This window comes from Sceloporus occidentalis, unplaced genomic scaffold (genome assembly GCF_023333645.1).
Source record: "Sceloporus occidentalis isolate IW3139 unplaced genomic scaffold, rSceOcc1.0.p SCAF_5, whole genome shotgun sequence".
Taxonomy (NCBI): Eukaryota; Metazoa; Chordata; class Lepidosauria; order Squamata; family Phrynosomatidae; genus Sceloporus; species Sceloporus occidentalis.
In genome coordinates, this window is record NW_028316985.1 from 34,777,210 (window position 1) to 34,801,111 (window position 23,902).

A 23,902-nucleotide genomic window follows, 5' to 3' on the forward strand; every position below is an offset into this window, starting at 1 on the left:
GTCATCCACTGAGATTTCTCTTTCTTTTTGGCTGCAGACAGTGTCTTTTTGCATTCCTCCCTGACAGTGTCCCCAGCTTCAGTCAAGAGTTCTTCTGGCTCCTGGTCAGTTTGGCTTGATAGTGCAAATCTATTTTTTGCATTATCTTTTCAGGTTGTAGTTCAGTGTTCTTCTTTAGCTTTACTCTAATTTTTGATACTAGCAACTGGTGGTATGTGCCACAATATGCTCCTGATCTGGTTTTTGCAGAGACACTAGAGCTTCTCCACCTCCTGTTTCCAATTGTGTAGTCTATTTGATTTGATACCTTGTTATCTCCAAGATTTAGCTTCCATTCAGCCCTCCCTATTTCATATAAAATTAATAAGAGATATAAAATTAATAAAACAATAAGGTGTGGGTGACTCCACTGTGGATGCCCAACCTGTGTGCACATGGCAAACCCAGTTAGAGCTAGCCAGGGTCTAGGAGGGAACCTGCCTTGAGGAAATCATATGAATTTGGGCTTCATCCCCTTGTTCCGCATACAAATTACTTACCTTTTGCTCCGAGTTTTCCAGAAAATGCGGCAGCAACAGGCAGCTGCCTTCCCACATGGTCCCTGCAAGCATCCCTGTCGAGTTGCGAGAGTGATGTAGTAATTTGAGTTTTGAACTATGACTGTGGAAACCAGGGTTTGGTTCCCCACTCAGCCATGGAAACCCACCTGCTGACCTTGAGCAAGTCACAAACTCTCAGCCTCAGAAAACTCTGTGATAGGTTCACCTTAGGGTCACCATAAGTCAGAAATTATTTGAAGGCACACAACAACAACCAATGTTTCTTAAAATTAGATGTTCTGTGAAGATTTTTCAAAAATGAAGGTTTTTCATAAATGAGGGCTAGGAAAGACATTTCTACATAGTGCCTGCCCATATTCAGAAGCTGTGTTCTTCCACATCAAATTGTCTAGTATATTTTAAATGGGAATATATACATGTATATGTACTCCCAAACAATTGTAAATTCTTACCAATGTAATTGTTATGGTTATCTCCAAGAGATGCTAAGAATAGCAACAGCAGCTTCATTTATATACAGCTTCATAATGCCTAAGCCGTCTCTAAGCGGTTTACAACTGTAAGCTAATTGCCCCCAACAAGCTGAGTACTGATTTTAGTGACCTTGGAAGGATACAAGTCTGAGTCAAGTCTGAGCCCTTGGCTGGTATTGAACTCACAACCTTATGGTTTGTGAGTGAGTGGCTGTAGTACAGGCATGTAAACACTATGCTGCCAGCAACAATAATAACTTGCTAAGGATGTAATGAATTAGCAATTTCAGATCTGTTACAGAACCATTTCCCAGAATTCCTTGGTGGTGAAGGATGACTGTTAATCATAGAATCATAAAATTGGAAGAGCCCACAAGGGCCATCCAGTCCAACCCTCTTCCAAGCAGGAACTCACAGTCAAAGCATCCCTGACAGATGGCCATCCAGCCTCCATTTAAAAACCTCCAAAGAAGTAGACTCCACCACATTCCAAGGAAGTGTGCTCCACTGTAAAACAGCTCTTATAGTCAAGACGTTCCTCCTAATGTTGAGGTGGAATCTCTTTTCCTGTAGCTTGCATCCATTGTTCCGGGTCTTATTCTCTGGAGCAGCAGAAAACAAGCTTGCTCCATCCTCAATATGACACTCCTTCAAATACTTAAACAAGGCTATCATATCACCTCTTAACCTTCTCTTCTCCAGCCTAAACATACCCAGCTTCCTGAGTCTCTCCTCATAGGGCATGGTTTCCAGACCCTTCACCACTTTGGTCACTTTCCTCTGGACATGCTCCAGCTACTCAACATCCTGTTTGAATTGTGGTACCCAGACCTGGACACAGTATTCCAGGTGAGGCCTGACCAAAGCATAATACAGTGGCAATATTACTTTGCTTGATCTAGACAATATCCTTCTACTGATGCAGCCTAGAATCACATTGGCTGCATCACACTGTTGACTCATGTTCATCTTGTGGTCTAGTAGGACTCCTAGATCCCTTTCACGTGTACTGTTGTTAAGCCAGGTGCCCGCCATCCGATATCTATGCTTCTCCTTCTCCTTCTTCTTTGCCCTAAGTGCAGTACCTTACATTTCTCCCTGTTAAAGTTCATTTTGTCAGTTTTGGCCCAGCTTTCTAATCTATTAAGGATGTTTTGAATTTTGATCCTCTCTTCTGGGGTATTTGCTACTTCTCCTAATTTGGTTTCATCTGCAAATTTGATATGCATACTCACTATTCTTTTGTCCAAGTCATTAATAAAGATGTTGAATTGGGTCCAGGACAGAACCCTGTGTCACCCCACTGGTCATTTCTCTCCAGGATGAAGTGGAGCCATTGCTGATCACCCTTTGGGTTTGGCCAGTCAACCAATTACTAATCCATTTAACAGTTGCATTCTCTAGCCCATATTTTACTAGCTTGTTTGCAAGAATATCATGGGGGACGTTTTCAAAGGACTTACTGAAATCAAGATATGCTATGTCTACAGCATTCTCTTCATCTACCAAGCTGGTAAGTTTATCAAAAAAGAGATCAGATTAGTCTGGCATGACTTGAGAAACCCATGTTGACTTTTTGTGATTATAGCATTCCCTTCTAAATGTATGCAGACTGTCTGTTTAATGAGCTCCTCTAGAATCTTTCCTGGTATTGATGTTAGACTAATTGGATGATAATTGTTGGGATCCTCATTTTTTCCCTTTTTGAAGATGGGGACAACATTTGCCCTTCTCCAGTCTGCTGGGACTTCTCCTGTTCTCCAGGAGTTCTCAAAGATTATTGCCAATGGCTATGAGATTACTTCTGCCAGTTCTTTTAATACCCTTGGATGTAGTTAATCTGGTCCTGGAGACTTAAATTCATTTAGATTAGTCAGATATTCCTGCACTACCTCTTGATTTATTTATTCTGTGCTGCGTTTTCCCTGTTGTGTCCTCTATTGCATTTTTCTTGGTTTCTTTTCTTTTTCCTTTTGTGAGAAGACTGAGGCAAAGAAGGTGTTGAGTAGTTCTGCCTTTTCTCTGTCCCCAGTTATCATTTATTCATCTTCTTCATGCAGTAGCCTGCCATTTCCTTCTTCCCCCTTTTGCTATGGACGTACCCAAAAAAGCCCTTTTTATTGTTCTTAACCTCTCTAGCAAGTCTGAACCCATTCTGTGCTTTAGGTTTTCTGACTTTATTCCTACATGTGCTAGCTATTTTTTTTTAATTCCTCTTTGATGATTTCCCCCCTTTTCCATTTCTTATACCTATCTCATTTAAAACTTAGCTCAGTTGAAAGTTCCTTAGTCATCCATCCTGGTTTCTTGAGACATCCACCCCTTTTTTCCCCCTCCTCATTGGAACAGTTTGAAATTGTGCCTTCAGTATCTCCCTTTTAAGAAAGTCCCATCCATCCTGAACTCCCTTCTCTTTTAGTATTCCTGACCACGGGATCACCCCCAGTATAAGTTTACTGAGTTCAGTTTAAGTATATGATGTATCTGTAGCAATAATTTATCACAAAACAAATCACAATCATGGCACATTACATTATATTGAACTTTGGACCCCTTGCTTTGTTTCCAGGCTTCCACTGGAACATTATATTTTATTCAAAAATAAATAGTTCCAATATCAATTTTCCAAATGAAAGCATGGGATAAGTTAGACAGAGGAGGCAGAGTGAGCATATAGATACCATTGGTTCGGAGAAACCATGTATAGATTATTCAAATTCTGACACAAACACACCCCTTGTAAATATTTCTTATTGGCTTCATTTCCATCTCAATGGGAAGAGACTGAAATTTCAAAGGGTCAAAGAAGATTTGGTGTTACGATAGTTGGGTATCATGGATGCCAACAACCTGAATGGGACAGAGATTAACTGTTCATATGTGAGAATAGTGGAAGATAAAGTTATTTTCTACTAATTTAACATTTTAGGTATACTGCAAATAATAAAAGATACAATCAAATTATCTTCCATTGTACTATGCTTGAAAGAACAGATTCTCCAGTTCATCCCAATTTGACATTTTTGCAGCAATAATATCAGTCATCTTAGCAGTCATTGGGCCTGCTTGCTGACATGAAATATGTCCCATTATCATCCTAGGCTGCAGCAGCTATTGCTCTCTTCCAGTTCTGGGCCACAGACAGGCAGAAGTGGGAAAATGCAGATCAGTGTTCCATTGAGTTCAGGATCTTTAAAAACCAATTTCTAAAGAAACCCAGAGCATCCAACGCCAGTCAAGCTGTCGTGTCTGTGTGTGATCAGGTGTCTAACAGCTGGTATAAAAGAAGGAGCGCAAGGCTTTCCCGACAACACACACTGGTGTTTCAGATAAGGAAATACAGGAGAAAATGTGGGGTGGAAAGCCAGACTGGGACATTAAATGGCTGATTCCCTACGGTATGAGAGTGCATCCAGGGGAATGGAGACCTGTAATCGATCAAGATCCATGTGGCTCCCAAACTCCCTCATGGATATGATTCCTGCATCCTCCTTAGTTCCTCCTCCCAAATCTACCGCTACATCCAAGTCATCCTCCTCTTCTTCATCCTGGCTGACAAGAGCTAGTTCATTCTCATAGCAGAAGGTACTGGGTGGTGGTGGAGGGGAAGGCAGGATGGTAATCTTACTCTCCTGTAATTCCCGAGCGGAGCAGCAAGGAGTTCCAGCCACTTCATAGGTCTTGTGGAAGCGGGAATAGTCCACCTTATAGCGCTTCTTATCCTCAAAGACAACAGGCTCAAAACGGTGGCCCCAAAGGATCTCACTGGCCAGGTAGGAGCTGCGAGCCTGTGTAGTCATCGCTGTAGCTTCCACCATACCCTCAAGGATAACAACAATCTCAAAGTCCTCTCTCTCCAGCTCTTCCTTACCCATTGCATAAAGTGGACTTTCCTCATCAATCTCATGGACAATAATAATGGGAGACACTAAGAAGATGCGATCCAGGCCTATGTCATAGCCCACATTCAGATCCCGCTGGTCCACTGGAAGATACTCGCCTTCTGCTGTCATGTAGGGCTTGATAAGCTGAGCCCGAACATGAGCTTCCACAATATGGCTCCGCCGCAAATTTCCTACTCGCCACATAAGGCAGAGTTTGCCATCTCGTAGAGAGATTACAGCATGATGGCTGAAAAGGAGGGTCTGGGCCCTTTTCTTGGGTCGGGCCATCTTAGCCATGATGGTGCCAATCATGAAAGAGTCAATAACGCAACCCACAATGGATTGTACCACTACCACCATGATGGCTAGCGGACACTCCTCAGTCACATATCGGAAACCATAGCCAATGGTTGTCTGTGTTTCAACTGAAAAGAGAAAAGCCCCCAAGAAGCCATTGACATGCTTGATGCAGATTTTTGTAGCTGTGGGATCACTATCTGCACTAGGGGTATCTAAGTCACCATGAAAGAAAGCAATGATCCAGAAGAGGAGGCCAAAAAACAGCCAGGAGACCAAGAAGGCTGCTGAAAAGATCATAAGCATATAACGCCAACGTGTGTCCACACAGGTTGTGAAAATATCGGCCATGTAGCGCTGAGACTTATTGCTTAAGTTGGCAAAATAGACATTGCACTGGCCATTCTTTTTAACAAAACGGTTGCGGCGTTTCCGTCGTGGGGCATGACCTTTCCCATTCCGACTGTGACCATTAATGCTGCCAAGGGAAGAGACTTTATGCCCATCTTCTTCAGTGGAGACAATACTGTACCTTATGAATGGGGGGAGAAAAAGGTTATAGTTAAAACTGGAGGCAAGACAATTGGTGTCGTCTTAAAGAAAAATCTGATTGCTCAAAAATCTGAGCTTGGACGTAACTAGCTTCAATCAATATTACTGGTAATGAATTTCTTTTTGCAATAACTAAGTCACACGTACATTACAAAAACTATGTAAGAAAGAATAACTTCACTCCTTTTGCAGTGAAATAGTACCATAAGTGCCTTTAATGTTATTTTATAAATACAGAGTGTATTTTGCACCACAGGTCAGCAACTGCAGCAATTTGATTTTTAAAAAAACGATTAAAAGGCCTTTATTTACTCTTAAAAATCACAACTACAGCATTAACTACTATTTAAAGATCTTGAAACAATAACTGTAACTAACTGGGTTGTAAAGGCAGTTTTTCAAACTTTCAGTCCACCACTTCACCTCCCCTACCACAGAAACACTGGATCTACATTGGACCGTCTGTATACTTGCATTTTGTTTTAAAAGATAGAAAGGCAGAGAACATGGCAAGTACAGTGTCACCAACACACAATCTTGACATTATTATAATCAACAAAGATTTAGTACGATGAATCACCGAGTTTAAAAAAAAAGGTACTATTGAAAGTTTTCTATGCTTGAATATTATGTTTTTGCCTTTCTCAGATCATGGGTTTAGTATGAGAAAAAGAAAAAAAGCAATTAGAATAGAAATGTAGAAACAAGAATATAAATATAGAAGTAGGAATAAAAGGAGGCCTAAATACCCTGAAGGCACAAGATCTTGTTTGATCTTGGAAACAAAGCAGGGCCAGGCCTGGTTAGTATTTGGATGAGAGACCAAGGAGGGGGTACCAGGTACTGTTGAGTATATTTCAGAACAAGCCAGTGGCAAATTACCTCTGAATATTTCTTGCCTAAAAAACCCTATGAAATTAATGAGACTGGTGTTAAATTGACAGGTGACTTGAAGGCACATGCACCCAGAGAGGAATGAAAGGGCTTAACCCCCATATATATCTTTACCAGATATGCATTTTGGCTGCTACACTGAATGCAAGAATGCAAAAATACTCAGGTGTGTTACAGACCGCCCCTTTCCCCGGGGTATCGGGGCCTCAGTGGCCAGAACGGCAGCCACTGAGGCCCTGATCCGCCGCTTTCCGGGCTGCGGGGAAGCGGCAAAAGGCCGCTTCCCCGCAGCCTGGAAAGGGGTGTCCTTGGGGCTTCAAGCCCCAAGGACACCCCACGGCGGAGGGGAGGAGGAGAAAGGCCCCACGGCGGCGGGGAGGTGAAGGCTGCGCCCAGCGGCGCAAACCAGGAAGGAGCTCCAAAACGGAGCTCCTTCCTGCTCCGTGCAAAGGGCGCACTAAGCGCCCTGGCGCGGAGCGACGACATCACATCCGCGCCGTCCCGTATAGAGGCAGCGCGGTCGTGACATCATCATGGCGGCCCCCATGTAGATGGGGCGCCGCCATTTTGTACGGACTCAGTCCGTACTAGGGTTAGGGGGTGTAGAAGCACCGCACCTTCCTAACCCTAGTACGGACTGACTCCATACTAAAAGGCCCGTTTGTAACGGGCCTTAGTTTCTATGTTGTACAAATCAAAATTGACTGAACACTCTGCTTTTGAATCTGTTCAAAACAAAAACTCTGATGGAAATGTACAGTTAGCTCAGAGCTAAGAAATCTGTGAATCTCTAAATGTTGTTGAACTACAGTTCTCATCATGTCTCACTACTAATAATGTTCATTGTGGCTGAGTCCCACAAGATCTGGAGGGCCACAGATTTTCCACTTCCAAGCTAGCTGGTATTATCATGGGAGAGTGATTTATTTGATTGATACCCACATATCATTCTGCAAGAAGGAAATCTACAACTCAAACAACTAGAATTAGCCTCCAAGTCTTGACTAGCAAGGAGAAGTAAGTGAAGTCAGCTTGGTAGATGAGGGGCTCTGTGTACATGGTTTTGTAACATTTTAACTCTGAATTGCATAAGTCTGGAAGGGTCTATTTGCTGTTCTGTTCACCATTGTTGATCTAATTGTGCATCTGTGACAATGTTTATACATTCCACGAGTTCTAGACAATTCTGTTGCTACAGCAACAAGCGTGTTTCCCAGCATCCTATATCTAAAACCAAAGGTGTAATTTAGAGATCAAGAAACAAAGGGTTGGCAGATACCCTGAAAGAAACTCCATCTCTCCAAGAGCTGTGACCTGCCTTTATCTCCTTATCCTTCAAAACACGTGCCACCCTCTTTGTTTCCATTTTGCCCTGATAAGAAGAAAGTTGCTCCTGCTGCAGTTTCACTATGGAAAGTTTTGTTTGACATCATCATTTCCCCAGAAGATGCTGTCGTAACAAATACATAACAGAAATATTTTAATGTAGAGAAAGCTAGAGAGAAAAATCATTCACACTTTAAAGTCCAAGTAGGTTTAATCCCAATCTCTCGAATCAGAAGCCAGATAGAGAACTATGAAAGTTGGATGAGGTTCTCTCACCTGTTTATACGGATGCTGCCCATGACTTGTTTTAACATGAGGGACTGCTTGTTAGAGAGCTGAGAGGTTTCTGCCTGCGTGTGAGAGTGGATGTCACACCCAGGAGTACACAAAAGACGATAAGGCAGAGGTGCCTTAAGGTTGATGAACTTTCGCCATATGTCCCACTACTGTAGAGAAGACACCTGTATTAGAAATAAAGAGAGAGAGAGAAATCATAGTTCTTTCACAGTCTCAGCCTAGTCAGGGTAAAATGGTTTCTCCCCTCCATCTATCTATCTATCTATCTATCTATCTATCTATCTATCTATCTCTTCCAGCAAATAATTTCACAGAAATTTTAATTGCCTTTTAAAAATTCATATTATGTTTTTAATGTAATGGCATGTTTAATAGTTTTTAAAACTTTTATACTATCCATTGTTTTAACTGTAATTTGTTTTAACTCAAATTGTATGCCACCTTGTGTCCCATATTGGGAGAATGGTGGGAGATAAACAAATAAATAAATTCAAGGAGGCATAGAAAGTGTTCTTGACCTGATGGTTCCATTAGGACTGGACTTTGGGGTCCAAGTCCAGTGCCTAATAGTCTGGAGATCACCAAATGGTGTTCGGAGGAGACAACTTATGTACCAAGACAGGGCAGATGATGAGGTTGGGGGAGTAGCATTGCAGAAAGCAACATGCCCTTCAATGGTTCCGATTTAGTAGGGATAGTCATGGTTAATTCTCTACTGTCCGACTTTATCAGCTGCTTTTAAGATGTCCTGGTTTCTCTCCCCTCCTCCCACTTTCTAGCTTTGTCATCTGCATACTTCAATTGCTGCAAATTGAGTTCAAAGTGAAAAAAATAGTTTGTACTCAGTTAACTCAACTGAAGGGAGAAGAGGGAACAGAGTCTTAACCATTCCAGTTTTCTTTCTGTTTTTAGGTTTCTCTAAAGTCAGTACAGTACATGAACACCTGGATTTCTCTTCTTAAAAGTTATGTGTGTTGTTCTTTGTCAATAACTTAAACAGACAGCTGTCAAGACCCTTGCAGGGTCCTGTCACCAATGTCTGCCCCAGCATGCCCTGTGACTTGGACAAGATTGGATATATCATTACTCACCACCCTGCTGAAATGACTCTGTTGAGAAAGACTGAGAGGCTTCAAAAGTAGGATGTGGTGGGGCACTTTTGATTGTTGCGATTGGGTAATGACTATAAATGTGAACTGGAAGTCAGGCACATGGCATCACAGTTACTGAACAGGATGTCAGACAGCTATTTTCAGGGCAGAGGGGGCTTGCTGGCTTACTGCAAATGCTGTGCAGAGCATTTTAAAAACTGTTTTAATCTTTTAGACCTGTTTTAACTTGTTAATGTGTACAATATATTTTAGTGTATTTAAATGATTGTATTTGATTTAGAATGCTTTTAGTGTTGCTTTTACCTGTATGCTGTCCTGAGATCTTCTGATACAGAGTGGGATATCAATCTGTCCCTTGCTGTTTCCAGAGAATCATATGGAGACTGTATCTGCTTTCTACACAGCATGGTTGGTCACACTTTCTAAGCAGGTCTGATAATCTTTGGCACGTACATCCCATAAATAAGGGCTCGGAGTGATCACTGGGCATTCAGGGCAGAATGAGGTGGCTGTCACAGACCTCTTCCTGATGAGGAAAATGTGCCAGGAGCCTGTAGTATTTGTAGTTGTAGTTTTCATTCTTTACAAATATCCAAACAATATTTCTCTTGTCTCAAGACTATTTTCTGGTAATTCCTGGCACTAATGGTAACATTATATTTCCACCCTCAAGTGGGTTTCTTTTTATTTCCAAAAGTTATAGTGCCATAGTGCATCAGTAAAATGCACCTTTGAACAATAACTCGAAAAAGAAACTTTAAAAAAATCAGAAAAGAGAATTTGACCACTCATCCATATGATGCTCAAAAAACTGTGCTCCAATTTTTTTAAAAAAAGCAAAATCTTTAGAAGAGCCCCATTGAAGATCCAAGCAACTGGTACAAGCCGCCTCCTGAAAGAATGGAATAACTGGGAGCAGAGGCAGCAAAACCCAGCAAAACCCAAAGAGCTATATTATGAGAACTCATGCTTCTTTTTGACCAATCTGGAAAAGTCCTCAGATAGATTTTGAGTTTCCTGAAATGTCAGAAAAATACTATTCAGTTTGCTGTTAGTGTACATATACTATGAGGGAACAGCCAGGATGGAAAGTTTGTGGAGACGGTTTAACTTAATATTAGCATGCTAAAAATCTAAATCTATTATGTTTCTGTTGAAAGGGGAGAATTTTGAACATGACCACGCTACTTCCAAAGTGGCCTTGCTACTTGTTGGTCTAAAATCTTTTAACCTTGGAATTAACCAGTCATCTTGTATTATCTTCTGTTCATTGTATGCAAAGATTCCTAAAGCCATCTCCATTTACTGAAACACATCTTGGGAAAATTAATAATAAGACACATATGGATGTATAATTTTGTAATCAGATGTACAGTGTAGTATATTGGAGTAGGCTATATTTACAATAGGTACTGTATTGAAGTCTTCTTGAAGTCTTGAAGTATTTTTCTTCTTGAAGAAAAATAAGTTATTCACTTTGTTGCTCATTATTTTTATGTATCCCCAAATTTCTTCCAACAAGCTTGCTCCTCCTTACTTTTAACCCTCACTTTTTAATCCTCTCTTTTAATCCTCACACACAGTCCTGTAAAACAGGTCAAACTGAGAGAGAGGGAAGAAGTGGCCCAATTTCACCCAATGAATTTTATGATCCAATGGGGACTTGAGCCCAGATCTTCCAAATTATAGTCCAACTGTCTAACCACATTTTTATTTTATACCAAAAAACCACATTTCAAAATCATTCCCACTTAATCCTCATACACAGTCCTGTGAGGTAGGTTAAACTGAGTGACAGAGTGACTGTCCCCATCTCATCTAGTGAGTTTATGTCTCTGGAGACTTGAACCCAGATTTTCCAAGTTATAGTCCAATAGTCTAACCATATTTTAATTGTATACCAAACTCATTTTGAAATCAAATTTGTAACACATTTCAGTTTTTCAGTTTAAACCCATTTGTCTTATGGTTTAATAGACCAGATTTGTGAGGATTCCTTATTTTCAATGGAATTTAGCAGAGAAACTAAAAATAAACATCTTTTTTTTATACCAGAACATCTCAGTGAATATTTATCTCAGTTTCTTCTGACAACTGTTTTTGTTTGTTTGTTTGTTTGTTTGTTGAATGATCATAAATACTGTAAGAGAGTGAGAAGAATGTCCTTCTACCTACCTTTTCCTCAACATGCATGATTTCACATGACTCTGTAATGTCTCCCTGAGTGATTTTTTAAAAAATGAACTAATCCCCATCCATAGTTTTAACCTTTGCTTCTAGAGAGCAGTAGTTCTCAAATTTTACTCTTCCAGATGTTTTGGATTTCAGCTTCTAGAATCCTTAATTACAGTGGGCCCTTGTTATCCGCTGGGGTTTGGTTCCAGGACCCCCCGTGGATAACAAAATCTGTGGATGCTCAAGTCCCATTAAATACAGTGACATAGTGAAATGGTGTCCCTTATATAAAATGGCAAAATCAAGGTTTGCTATTGGGAATTTATACTTTCTTTGAATATTTTCAAGCCGTGGATGCTTGAATCCGTGGATAAAAAATCTGTGGATAAGCAGGACTGACTGTATAGGCCAAGCTGGATAGGGCTTCTGGGATTTGAAGTTCAAAATGCCTGGAGGATTAAAATTTCAGGACCATTGTTTAGAAAAGTGATACCAGCCTCCAGCTTATTCTGGATTGGGTTTTTTTAAAAACCTTCTGAATATCAGTTTTAAGATAGAGTGACCAGAATTGTATACAGCATTCCAAAGGCAGTCACAAGAACTGTATAAGGCTATTCCAATATTAACAAGTTTATTTTCAGCCCCATTGCTAATGACTGGATGTAGAATTGCCTTTTTTTACATACTGAGTTGATATTTTAATTGAATTTCCCACCATGCAACCAAGGTCCCTTTCTTGATTAAGCACTGCCAGTTAAGTTCCTGTTCCTGTTCAGTCTCAGTGTACATGGCATCACTGGCGGGTGCGAGGGATGCGGATCACACCAGGTGACACCCTAAGTGCAGTGACACCATTGCTCCTCAAGCGTCTGTATTTTGGCAGAAACAGGCTGTATTTCTTTAAAATGCTGAAGAGATGGTGTGATCAGGTTGAGGGCCAGTGGGAGGAGAAAGGAGGGGCCCCAGGTTTTTTTTAAATGAAAATTTAAAATTTCAAAATTTAATTTAATTTTTTTAAAAAATGTTTTTTAAAAAATCCTTAAAAGCATAACATTTTACCAAATGTTCACTTTAATCACATGATTAGAGTATATGTATGTATACATGATTAAAGTATATGTATGTGTATGTATATTCTGTGTGTATGATATTGTCATTTAAAGATAATGTTAATTTTGTTAGTTGTTTACATCACAACTATTGCCATTAGATCACTGATATATGGGAATTACGATTTATGAATAAATCAGTACAAAAATCATTATTAAGGATTCTGTATGAGGGTCAATGGGGGGGGGTGACACCATGAGTTACCACACCAAGTGACCCCCAACCCTAGGGATGTTACTGATGTGGACTTGCTTTTCTCTTCTTTTTCCCAAAACTCTATACATAGGATTGTATTCAAGAAGATAAAAACCTCACAGAACACTAGGAACAAGAATTTAGAGACAGAGAAAGCATGAAGACACATGTGAAAACATTCTAGGATCAGCTAATTTGCTGTCTGTCATGGTGGCACCTCTTTCCCAGTTCATATACAGGATTGGCAGTTGTAATCAGCACTGCCAATAAAGTAGCATCCTTTTCACACCTGAGGCAACAGGCTAGTTTGGTGTGTGTGTGTGTGTATCCAAAACAGGTCGTGTAGCGTACACTCAACTTCTGTCCTTCAATAGTGGAGAACAGAGGGTTCATGAGGAACTGCCCATAGGTGCTGTTAAGTGATGTCAAAACTTGGGAAAGGCACATTTCTGGACTATAACTCCCCAAAACCATCACCCTTGGTTGCAGGATTCTAGGAACTGTGGTCAAAAAGTAACTTCCCCCAACCTCTAAGGTATGAAAGGGGGGAGCACATAAGGGGCAATCAACCAATTAATGTCTCATCTACTTATCTACTTTGGTCCTAAACCCCAATCTTTAAATATCATGCCCAGCACCGCAAAGAATCATGGGATCCATGCACTATGCTGGCCTCTTACGATGTAGCTTTGAAATAGAGCACCCAAGGCATTAGTATATGAAATTAATATTCCATTATGTAATAAAAGTACTTCTGGGGAAAAGAGAAAAGTTGCTTATTTGAAACCATGCATTATGAGAGCAAATGATGTAAGCCTCAATGGCACTACAGGAGCATTACACTTGCAGGCAAGAGAGTCCTCTAAGTCAGTTTTTTCTCTTCATCTTCCTTCTCAACCTCAGACATTCTGCCTACAGATTTAAGGAGATCAGCAACGAGGGCCAGTGTTTCAGCTCCAAAGACCAGCTGGTGGATGGTAGCATGAGCATGGTTTGTGACCCGGAGGAGGTTCTGCAAAGCAACATCAACGTGCTGTTTCACTGCCCCCATGTTCGTGGACTGGCCTGATCTCAGGCTTTCATTCTCCACTTTGTAGCATGTCAGCTCTGCCTGAAGAAGCGCCATTTCCTGCTTCATCTTCTCCACATCATTCTCTGCCTTCAGAGCTCTTTGGGTCATGCACTGGAGATTTTGTTCCGCTTGTTGCACCAACACTTCCAAATCTTGAGCTTCTTTCTCCTCTTTATTCATAGCGGCTTGCAGCGTCCTCTCAAGGTTTCTCACCATCTGGGTCTGACTCTCTGAGTAGTTCTGGATCCTCTTGATTTTTCTCCTCAACATGGAATTTTCCTCCCTAAGCTCTTGGTAACTCAGCTGCGGAGACACATACTCTACTTCCTCTATAGGTTCTTCATGGACAGCATAGCTTTCAGCCACCTTGGTATGGGAAGGGCACCCTATACATGGGTCATTATCACTGAATGGCCATAAAGAAAATGCTTCCATCCCTGAAAGACAAGCAGAGTTGTAATTGTATGGGTCACATGGGGTTAGATTAGCCATTCTGGACAGATGGACTTTGTCATATCTTTCTCTCCAATCGTCATCGTCATCGTCCTCTAACAAATTGTCAGCAACAACCTCCTCCTTGTACAATGGCTCTTGAAACTGTACGCTCAAGCCCAGCGGTTCTGGACACAAAGCAATGTCTTCGAGCCCAAGGTTCTGCCTGGCCATTTTCCTTCGGTTATTTCTGTTTTTAGCTTCGTGCTGTCTTGCCGCACCACGGCTCTTATTTTTAGCCAGCCCTTTCAAGGAAAACGCAGATGGATTGTTTGAATTTTTCAGCTGATTGTCTCCAGAGCTGACGTAGCTCTTGTGGTGGTCCACTGGAGGAGGTGATATGTGGTGGTGGTGATAACAGGGCTGGATTTCCTCTTCCTCCTCTTTCAGGCCTCGGGAATGTGAGCAGCCTGAGAGAAGTGGCCGTGGCATTTTGCGGGCACAACTAGCTTTTATATAAGATGCATCCTTCCACGTTTAGCACCAGGCCAGGTTCCACTTCTCTTTAAGGGGTTTAGCCAGCCCCCGTCAAGTGTAGTGCCAGTGCTGCTGGCCTCAGCACAGTCTAATGGTCTGCTGAAGCATATGAAGCTATACCTTACGTACGTATGTCTCTTTAATAGTGGAGGAAGCAAAGGTTGCCTTGATCTATGATGTCACCAGCTGACAATACTTCATTTTGTGACTTCACAGGCTTGAGAGAGGCAAATAGCTAGAACAGTTTTTACTACATTTTTAGCCAGTGAGGCTGGTTATGAATGGTAAGATGACTCAACATCTGATATTATATACCTGATATCATAATCTTATTCTGTATTTTCATAGAACTTGGAAAAAGTTACCATACCAGTGCCAGTAACTACCTGAAATGTTGTTTCAGGTATAGTCACAAATAAGTCAGTGCTCTGTTGATAGTTCACATTGAGAACAGGATACTAACCATCAAACCAAACTGCCATGTAACTTTCAGAACTGAGTTTTGAATTAGTTTATTTTCCCTTTCTCTCTTCATCCCTTTTCTCTTTTATCTTACATCTTTTTAATTGTACATCTTCAGGCAAGGAATTTGTTGTTGTTGTTGTTAACTGTCTTGGAGTCGATCTTGACCTACAGCAACCCTGTAGATGAAACATCTCCAAGACTCCCTGTCCTCCACTGCTCTGCTTAGGTCCTGTAAACTCATACCCATGTTCTCTTTAATAGAGTCTATCCGTCTAGCACATTGCCTTCCCCTCTTTCTACTTCCCTCCATCTTTCTAGCATTATTTTTTTCTAGTGAGTTCTCCCTTCTCATGATGTGCCTGAAGTACGACAGCCTCAGTTTTGTCATCTTGGCTTCCAGGGAAATCTCTGGCTTGATCTGTTCCAGGACCCATTCGTTTGTCTTTGTGGCTGTAAATGGGATCCTCAACACTCTTCTTCAGCACCATATCTCAAATGCATTGATTCTTTTCCAATTCGCTTTCTTCACTGTCCAGCTCTCACATCCATACAAGGTAATAGGGAACACAATGGCTTGTGCAATTCTCACTTTTCTGTTTAGTTGTATATCTTTGCATTTTAGAATCTTTCCTAGTTCTTTCATTTACTGTATTAATAAATTAATGACTGACATTGTCTTACACAGCTAATTGAGGGACTACGGAAACCAGGGACAGACCTTATACTGTGCCCGGAAGCTAATAGGCAGCCAATGTAGGGATTTTAAGATAGGTGTAATAGAAATCAAATTTGGAACTCCCTGTCACCAATCTGGCTGCCATATTTTGGACCAATTGCAGCTTCCGAACATGGCATGAGGGTTGCCCCATGTAGAGCGCATTGCAGAAATCGAGACAAGAGGCTATCAGGGAATGTACAACCATTTCTAGGTTTTCCCGTTCCAGGAAGGGTCGTAGCTGGTGAATCAGCCAAAGCTGATAATGGGCTCTCCTGGCTGTTGCATCCACCTGGGATGACAGCTGAAGCGGTGAGTCCAGGAGCATCCCCAAGCTACGGACACAGTCCTTTAGGGGAATTGTGACTCTGTCCAGAACTGGAGAGCTTATCACCATTCCCGGATTAGGATTGCCTATAGCAAGTACCTCTGTTTTATTTGGATTCAATTTAAGTCTATTATCCGTCATCCATTACTGACTTCAGGCAGTCATTCAGAGGGGAGATGCCTTCCTTTGGGTGTCATCAGCGTACTGATAACACCCCGCACCATGTCTCCGGATGATCTCACCCAGTGGCTTCATGCAAATGTTGAATAGCATTGGAGACAGTATCGTGCCTTGAGGAACATCCGATTTGAGCTCCCTCTTGGCCGAACAACTGTCCCCAAGTGACACCATCTGGAACTTACCTGAGAGATAGGACCGGAACCACTGCAAATCAGTGCCCCCGATTCCTAACCCTCTCAAGCGTTCCAGAAGGATACCATGGTCTATGGTATCGAAGGCCGCTGAGAGGCCCAAGAACACCAACAGGGCCACACTTCCCCTGTCGACGCACAGATCATCGACCAAGGTGACCATGGCAGTCTCCACTCCATATCCTGACCTGAAGCCAGTTTGAAATGGAGCAAGATAATCAGTGTCATCCAAGACTGCTTGGAGTTGGTTAGCAACTGCCCTCTCGATCACCTTGCCCCAAAATGGTAGAAGAGAGACCGGCCGGTAGTTAGATATCTCCAAGGGATCAAGGGAAGGCTTTTTAAGAATGGGTTTGACCACAGCCAGTTTTAAACTGATAACCAACATGCTTCAACTTCTCTTAGTTTTAGGCACATGTTGAAATCATACCTATTTCTGCATGCCTTTTTTATAGACTCCAATTTACTCTAGTTTCTGTTTCATGTAACATATATTGTATTTTATTTTGTGTATTTTGTGTGTGCTGTATACATTTGATATCTGATAACAGCTGTGATATAAAATAGTTGGAAACTTTTGAATCTAAGTGGTTTATAAATACATGCAAATAAATAAGTATGGATTTGTCCTTTGTGTGTTTTACTTGAGGTGCTCTGACAAGGATTTTGTATAGCACTTGAATGGGTCTGCATCATAAATTTGTATAAGAGCATTATGACATAAGGAATACTTCTTCACAAAATGAATATGGAATCTGTTAACACAAGATGTAACCATTATAACCATCAAATTTGACACCTTTAAAAGGCAGGTAGACCAATTCAGTGGAGCATGAAGCTATATATATCACTCAGTATCAGAGGTAAAGGGGTGTGTGCGCCATTTGCTACTCTGTCCCAGGCAGCAACATGTCTTGGGTTAGCCCCAGTGAGTATAGGGCAGTTGGATGTTAATTGTAGCATGAACAGCCACATAGCCAAGTCACTGATCTGTGTTAACGTTCAAGGAAGATGGCCAAACAACCAAGCAACCAACAGAAAATGCCAAACATATATGTTAACCCAGCATCTTGCTTTGCTCAGCCAACAAGTTACATACAAAGGGTATAAAGAAGGGAACGCAACAAAATGTGTTTCCAAAAAAACATTATAAATAGACAAAGTATATGCCAACAGTCCCCATCTGTCCTGTCAGAAACTGCCAACTGACTGATTTCTTTAGGGCAACTTGTTCTCTGACACTTTAATAGCAGTTCTATAAAATTGTCTCTAATTGGCTAAATTTGGGGATAGGAAGGGAGATGTGGTGTTGGCTCCCCTCATTTAGCAGGCCTGAAAGCAGTGCGTATGCACGCACACACATACAAAACCCCCAACAACCCAGCACCAAAACAAACAGTTGGAAGTGAAACCATCTTTAGAGCATGACTCAGAGCTATTCATAGCTCCATAAAGCCAGCTGCAGCATCAGAGACAGAAGGGTTCTGCCCGTATTATTATTTCAATTACCATCTGAATTAAAAGTTTGAGCTGTGATCAACCCACATTGTGGAGGAAAAGAGAGAGAAAATGCAGAACAGTAAGGGATACACACCAAGACCTGGTACAAGGCATAACCTGCATTAGACTTAGGGTGAAAAAAAAATTACAAACCCCACACCTCACCCCTCTTCTGCCCAATTCAACACCCTCACCAGCAAATGAGAACATGAAAAAAAAAACTTTCCCAAACTCTGGCATCTTCAGCTAACTAATGATGTTTGCACAGGTCCCTCCCTTGAAGAGTAAGTAGTTTTTCAGGGAGCTATTAAATCCAACTTTGGACATTTTCCTACCTGAGGTAGTGGGGCAATTGATGCTTAACAATTATCCCAACCAATGTGCATAATCCCCAAAGGCAGTCAAGATATGCTGGCACATGAGATTAAAAATCCCCTTGGTAGTTAAAAGAAATGAAAACGCACACACACACACACACACACACACTGCCAATATAGTAAATGACAATTTGCTGCTTTTCTCATGACATCCTGTGTATTTTGGTTAAAATAGTTATCTCACTTTTTAGCCCTGTAGTTTCCATCCTGGCCATTTGTCCAACTCCAGCATGATGCATATCATAGGTGGCCACCATGAAACAACCAAGAACAATCTGACTCAATTAAAGCATAACGTTAAAGTGTAAGGAGCCCTAGTGGCACAGTGGTTAAATGCTGGTACTGCAGCTCCAAGGTTGTGAGTTCGATCCCAGAGCTCCAAGGTTGACTCAGCCCTCCATCCTTTCATAGGTAATTAAAATGAGTACCCATCTTGTTTGGGGCAACTGGCTTACAGATTGTAAACCACTTAGAGATTGCTGAGTTCACTATTAAGTTGTATAGCAATGTAAATGATATTGCTAAACTTAATATGAGGCTGAGAAATTCACACACACTCATGTCGGTATTCACATTCTGTGTGTGTGTGTGTGTGTGTGTGTGTGTGTGTGTGTGTGTGTGTCACACACACACACATGTATGTGGGCAAAATGAAAAAAAAATCACAGGTGTTGAGCCTCCCTCCCACACAATTATGCCTTTGGTAGATCATTCTGGTGCATATGCATCCTGGAATCCAATCCAGTTTCCCTTCCTCTTCCTCCCACCCCAGATCCTAAGGCCACCAAAATCAGAATTTTGCAGGATGCCAATGGGTAGATGGCTGGGTTCAACCCATTTTCTAGGCAGCCCACTCATTACCTTCATTAAGCTTTCATTTTAAAATAGAAAGTGTTCAGCCCTTGTAGGAGCAGAGTTATGAGATAAAATGTAAAGTCCTTTTTGGCAATTGTTTTCTAAGAAACAAGCCTTGCCATGTGTTTAGACAATGAGGGACGTCTCACACTTACAAATGACATTTGTGACCCATCTTCAATTTCTTTGGTAAATTTACAACTCTGCAGGAAAGCCTAGCTGAAGCCTGTTTTGCAGAATGCTTCCCAATACTGCTCAGAAAGGTAATGAGAGTGAAGCAGGAGGGATGCAACAAAGTAAGGAAAAAACTGTAATGCAATTATTAGTAGTTAAGGTTCTGTGGAGGTTTTTTTTAATGACTTGCTTGTTGTTTGCACCATCCAGATGTAGATGTAAAGGGGGTCACAAAGGTAAAATGTTTGAGAACCACTACATTTAAATGCCCTGAATAATTTGACAAATTTAAGAGACTGGAATACATTATACTGAATGACGACATTCATTCTTCCGACAAAGTCTCATATGGACCTTTGTGCAACAAATACAAGCTCCTAATAGTTGTCTGCTTTCAGAACACAACACAGCAAATACCCCACTAAGATAATCACATAAACATCTGCTTGAAAGGATAAGGGAAATCAGTTAAGCATCAGTTAAGGGAATCTTGCCATTCCTTATAGGCTCAAGCAAATTCCTAATAGGCTCAAGGAAAAGCAACCCGTTGTTCTTCCTAATGAACAACTTTTGCCATCTTGAATATACTCTGATATTGCTTGGCCATATGTGTCCCAGTTTTCATCTGTGAAATGTTGGAGAGTATGTGAGTCCAGTCTAGTGAAGGCTACAATTGTTCACTTGCCTTGCCAGTTTGAAATTGAAATGTGTCATTATTCCCTTGAAATATATTTGTTCCTTGCTTCATAGTGTGTCACTATCAGACTTTATCACACACAGCTTTTAAACTATGATTAGAGTCCCCAAAAAGTTACTTTGGCTATATTTATTGCATGACGACACTTCCTACCTGTAGCTGCTGTGTCTGTGAAGCCCTCTGAGAAACCGTTGCCTGCCTAGTCCTATAGGATCTGAGTGTACAGAGCAGATTGTATGGGAGAAGGTGATCCTGTAGGCAACCTGGACACAAACCATGTGGGGCTTTAAAAGTAATAACCAAGACTTTGTACCCAGAAACTAATTGGCAGCCAGTGGAGGGATTTTCAGTGATGTAATCCTGCAGGTACCCGTAATCAATCTTGCTGCCATATTCTGAACCAACAGGCATTTTCAGACTTGGTACAATGCAGAATGTATTGCAGAAGTCCAGCCTTGATATTACCAGTGTGTGCACTATCATCTTTAGGTCCCCCAATCCTACGAATGGGGTGCATTTGGTTATCTAGCCAAAGCTGATAACAGGCACTCCTGATTGTCACATCTATCTGAGCTGACATTTGGAGGGATAGATCCAGAAGCATTCCCAGGCTGCAAACACAGTCTTTCAGGGGGCACTGACACACCTCCAGCCCCAGATTAGCACCTCTGTTTTGTCTGGATTCAGTTTTAATTTGTTTTTCTTCATCCAGCCCATTACCTCTTTCAACCATTCATTTGGAGGAGATACACTATCCTTAGCTGAATCTGTTTTTGAAGACATGGAGAAGAATATTTGGGTGTTATCAGCATACTGACAATCCACCCCATGCCTCTGGATGATCTCCACCAGCAGTTTCATATAGATGTTGAATAGCAATGGGGATAGCATGGCACCTTGTGGTACACCATATAACAGCTTGTTTTGAGGAGCAGCTACACCAAGCACCACCATCTGGAACCTGCCTGAGAGGCAGGACTGGAACCACTGCAACACAATGCTTCCAAATCCCCACCCTGCTCAGGCATTCCAGAAGGATGCCAAAGCCTCAGATGTCCAAGAGCAGCAGCAGGGGACACACTCCCCTGTGAATGCTCAGGTGAAGATCATCCACTAAGGCAGCCATAGCAGTCTCAACTTGGTATCCCTCTCTAAAGCTGGTTTGAAATGAGTCAATGAAGTGTGTGTCATCCAAGACAGCCTGGAGTTGATATGCAACTGCCTTGTCAGTCACCTTGCCCAAAAAAGGAAGATTTGATACTGGCCTGTAATTATTAAGGTTCAGAGGATCCAGGCAGGGCTTTTTCAGCAATGGTCTAATCACTGCCTCTTTTAAACAGGATGGAAAATCCCCCTCCCTGTAAGATGCACTGATGATATTTTGTATTTGAAGCCTAATTGCATCTCCTCCCTGGACAACTAGCCAAGAGGGAAAGGGAACAAGAAATCAAGTTGTCTTCCTTCCTTGCCCCAGCAGCTTGTCAACATCAGCAGTGCTCACCAATTGAAACTGATCAATGTAATCCCACTCGCAGAGTCACTGGACACCTCTTTATTGACTTCCACTCTGATGATGATATTTAAGTCGGCTCTTATGCAAGAGATTTTATCTGCAAAATGGTTATTAAAAGCATCACAGCAAGCTATTGAAGATTCTAAGGTTAGGTTCAGACGGGAGGGTACATGAGTTAGACCTCCCACCACCCTGAACAGCAAAGGTGTTCTCTATAATGTGTCTTGTCATCTAGAAGTCAGGTTTTCCACCATCTGCACTCTAGTCATCATACTTCCTGTTTCAGTTCCCTGGATGTCTCTCTATACCAAGGAATTTGTTTACAAATGGGCCATAGAGGACATTTGGAGGTGACTGTGTCAATAGCCCTGGTTAAGTGTTGGTTCCCTTTATCAAGCAGAGCTTCAACAAGGTAGTCAGTGATGCCAGCCTCTCAGAACCTCAATGGGTCCATTAGCCTTTGAGAGTGGCCATATGTGGCCATGTTCTAGAAGAGTTTATTCTTGACGTTTCACCTGCATCTGTGGCTGGCATCTTCAGAGAATGAAGAGGGAATTTCAACAGGTGTTGATTGTTACCTGGTTGTGTGACAAGCAACACTTGCTGAAATGCCCTCTTCTACACAACCATTAAAATACAGAAACTTGTCTCAAATGTTCAAGCCAATAAACCTACTTACAGATTTGTTGCAAGGATACGTTGGGGAGGGATTCATATAGCATTTTTTACATCCACTGGAAGAAAGGAAGGACTTTGAAGTAACAGATTAAAAAATTAAGTAAATGCACTTCTCTGCTTCCCCCATGCTTGTAATGACCTATGTCAGGAATCTCCTGGACATATCTATGCTTGCTTTGCAGACTATACCACAGAATAGGTTTGACAGTAGTAGTGGTAGTTTTGTGGAGAATTTTCACCCTGACTTTGATGAAATTGTATCGTGATGAAAATGTAGAAAAGGGCACATCCAGATAATTTGCTAGAATAAGGTCAGCATCACAACCCATGACATAACCAAACTAAACTGTGCAATCGTTATCAGACCCAGTTTGCTATTGACAGGGAAAACAAAACAGAGAAAGCTTCTGCCATTGATTTGTATTGTTGTGCAGTGCATCTGGGTGTGCACATGTACATCTCAACAGCAGGGACACTGGTTTCCAAACATAAGCAGAAAATGAGAGGTAACTACTGAAAATCATAGAATCATAGAGCTGGAAGAGACCCGAAGGGCCATCCAGTTCAACCCCCTGCCATGCAGGAACACAGAATCAATGCACTCCCGACAGATGGCCATTCATATATGCTATGATTTTCAGTAGTTAACACTGCACAACAAAACAGCCTCTGTTTAAAAACTTCCAAAGAAGGAGAATCGATCACTATCTGAGGGAGTGTGTTCCACTGTCAAAAAGCTCTTACTGTCAGGAAGTTCCTCCTAATGTTTAACTGGATTCTTTTTCCCCCTCTAGTTTGAATCCATTGTTTCATATCCTATTCTCTGGAGCAGCAGAAAACAAGTTTGCTCCATTCTCAATATGACACCCCTTCAAATGCTTAAACAGGGCTATCATATCACCTTTTAACTTTCTCTTTTCCAGGCTAAAATACCCAGTGCCCTAAATCACTCCTCATAGGGCATGGTATCCAGACCATTCACCATTTTGGTCACCCTCCCCTGGACACACTCCAACTTCTCAACATCCTTTTTGAATTGTGGTGCCCAGAACTGGACACAGTATTCCAAGTGAGTACTGACCCAAGCAGAATAGCAATACTTGCTGAAATTCCTTCTTCTACACAACCATAAATGATACAGGAACTCTTTAAAGTTTTCAAATCTTTCTACACTGTGGAAAAACAAGGTGGCAGATTGTCAGTTTTAAAGCCATCCTAGCAAAAACAGTAGGAAGGGAGGAGGAGGAGGCAACAACTTTACTTAGATTTCTTTAATATAAAACTGGGTAAACTTTGGGGGGGGGTTCCTTTCC

At 41.5% G+C, this 23,902-nt stretch overlaps 1 protein-coding gene and 1 pseudogene across 2 annotated transcripts; both read right to left on the minus strand.

The window, feature by feature from the left end:
- Positions 1–3,562: 3,562 nt before the first annotated feature.
- KCNJ4 (potassium inwardly rectifying channel subfamily J member 4) lies at positions 3,563–8,347 on the minus strand. Of its 2 annotated transcripts, none has more exons than XM_089528169.1 (2): positions 8,263–8,347; positions 3,563–5,740 (listed from the first exon to the last, which is right to left on the minus strand). In XM_089528169.1, exons 1-2 carry the CDS (start codon positions 8,298–8,300, stop codon positions 4,411–4,413), a joined length of 1,368 nt encoding a protein of 455 aa, XP_089384295.1. In that variant the 5' UTR covers positions 8,301–8,347; the 3' UTR covers positions 3,563–4,410. The 2 variants fall into 2 exon arrangements, with proteins under 2 accessions (XP_089384295.1, XP_089384294.1); XM_089528168.1 differs by having other exon boundaries at positions 3,563–5,746.
- A 5,390-nt stretch (positions 8,348–13,737) lies between these two features.
- On the minus strand, positions 13,738–14,871 carry LOC149311921 (endosome-associated-trafficking regulator 1 pseudogene; annotated as a pseudogene).
- Between the last annotated feature and the right edge of the window lie 9,031 nt (positions 14,872–23,902).

Excerpts from the sequence above, each read along its gene's own strand:
- KCNJ4 (XM_089528168.1), bottom strand. The coding sequence starts at position 8,300 with ATGTTAAAACAAGTCATGGGCAGCATCCGTATAAACAG. Across the intron at positions 5,747-8,262 it reads GGCAGCATCCGTATAAACAG|GTACAGTATTGTCTCCACTG; the intron begins GTGAGAGAACCT and ends CCCATTCATAAG.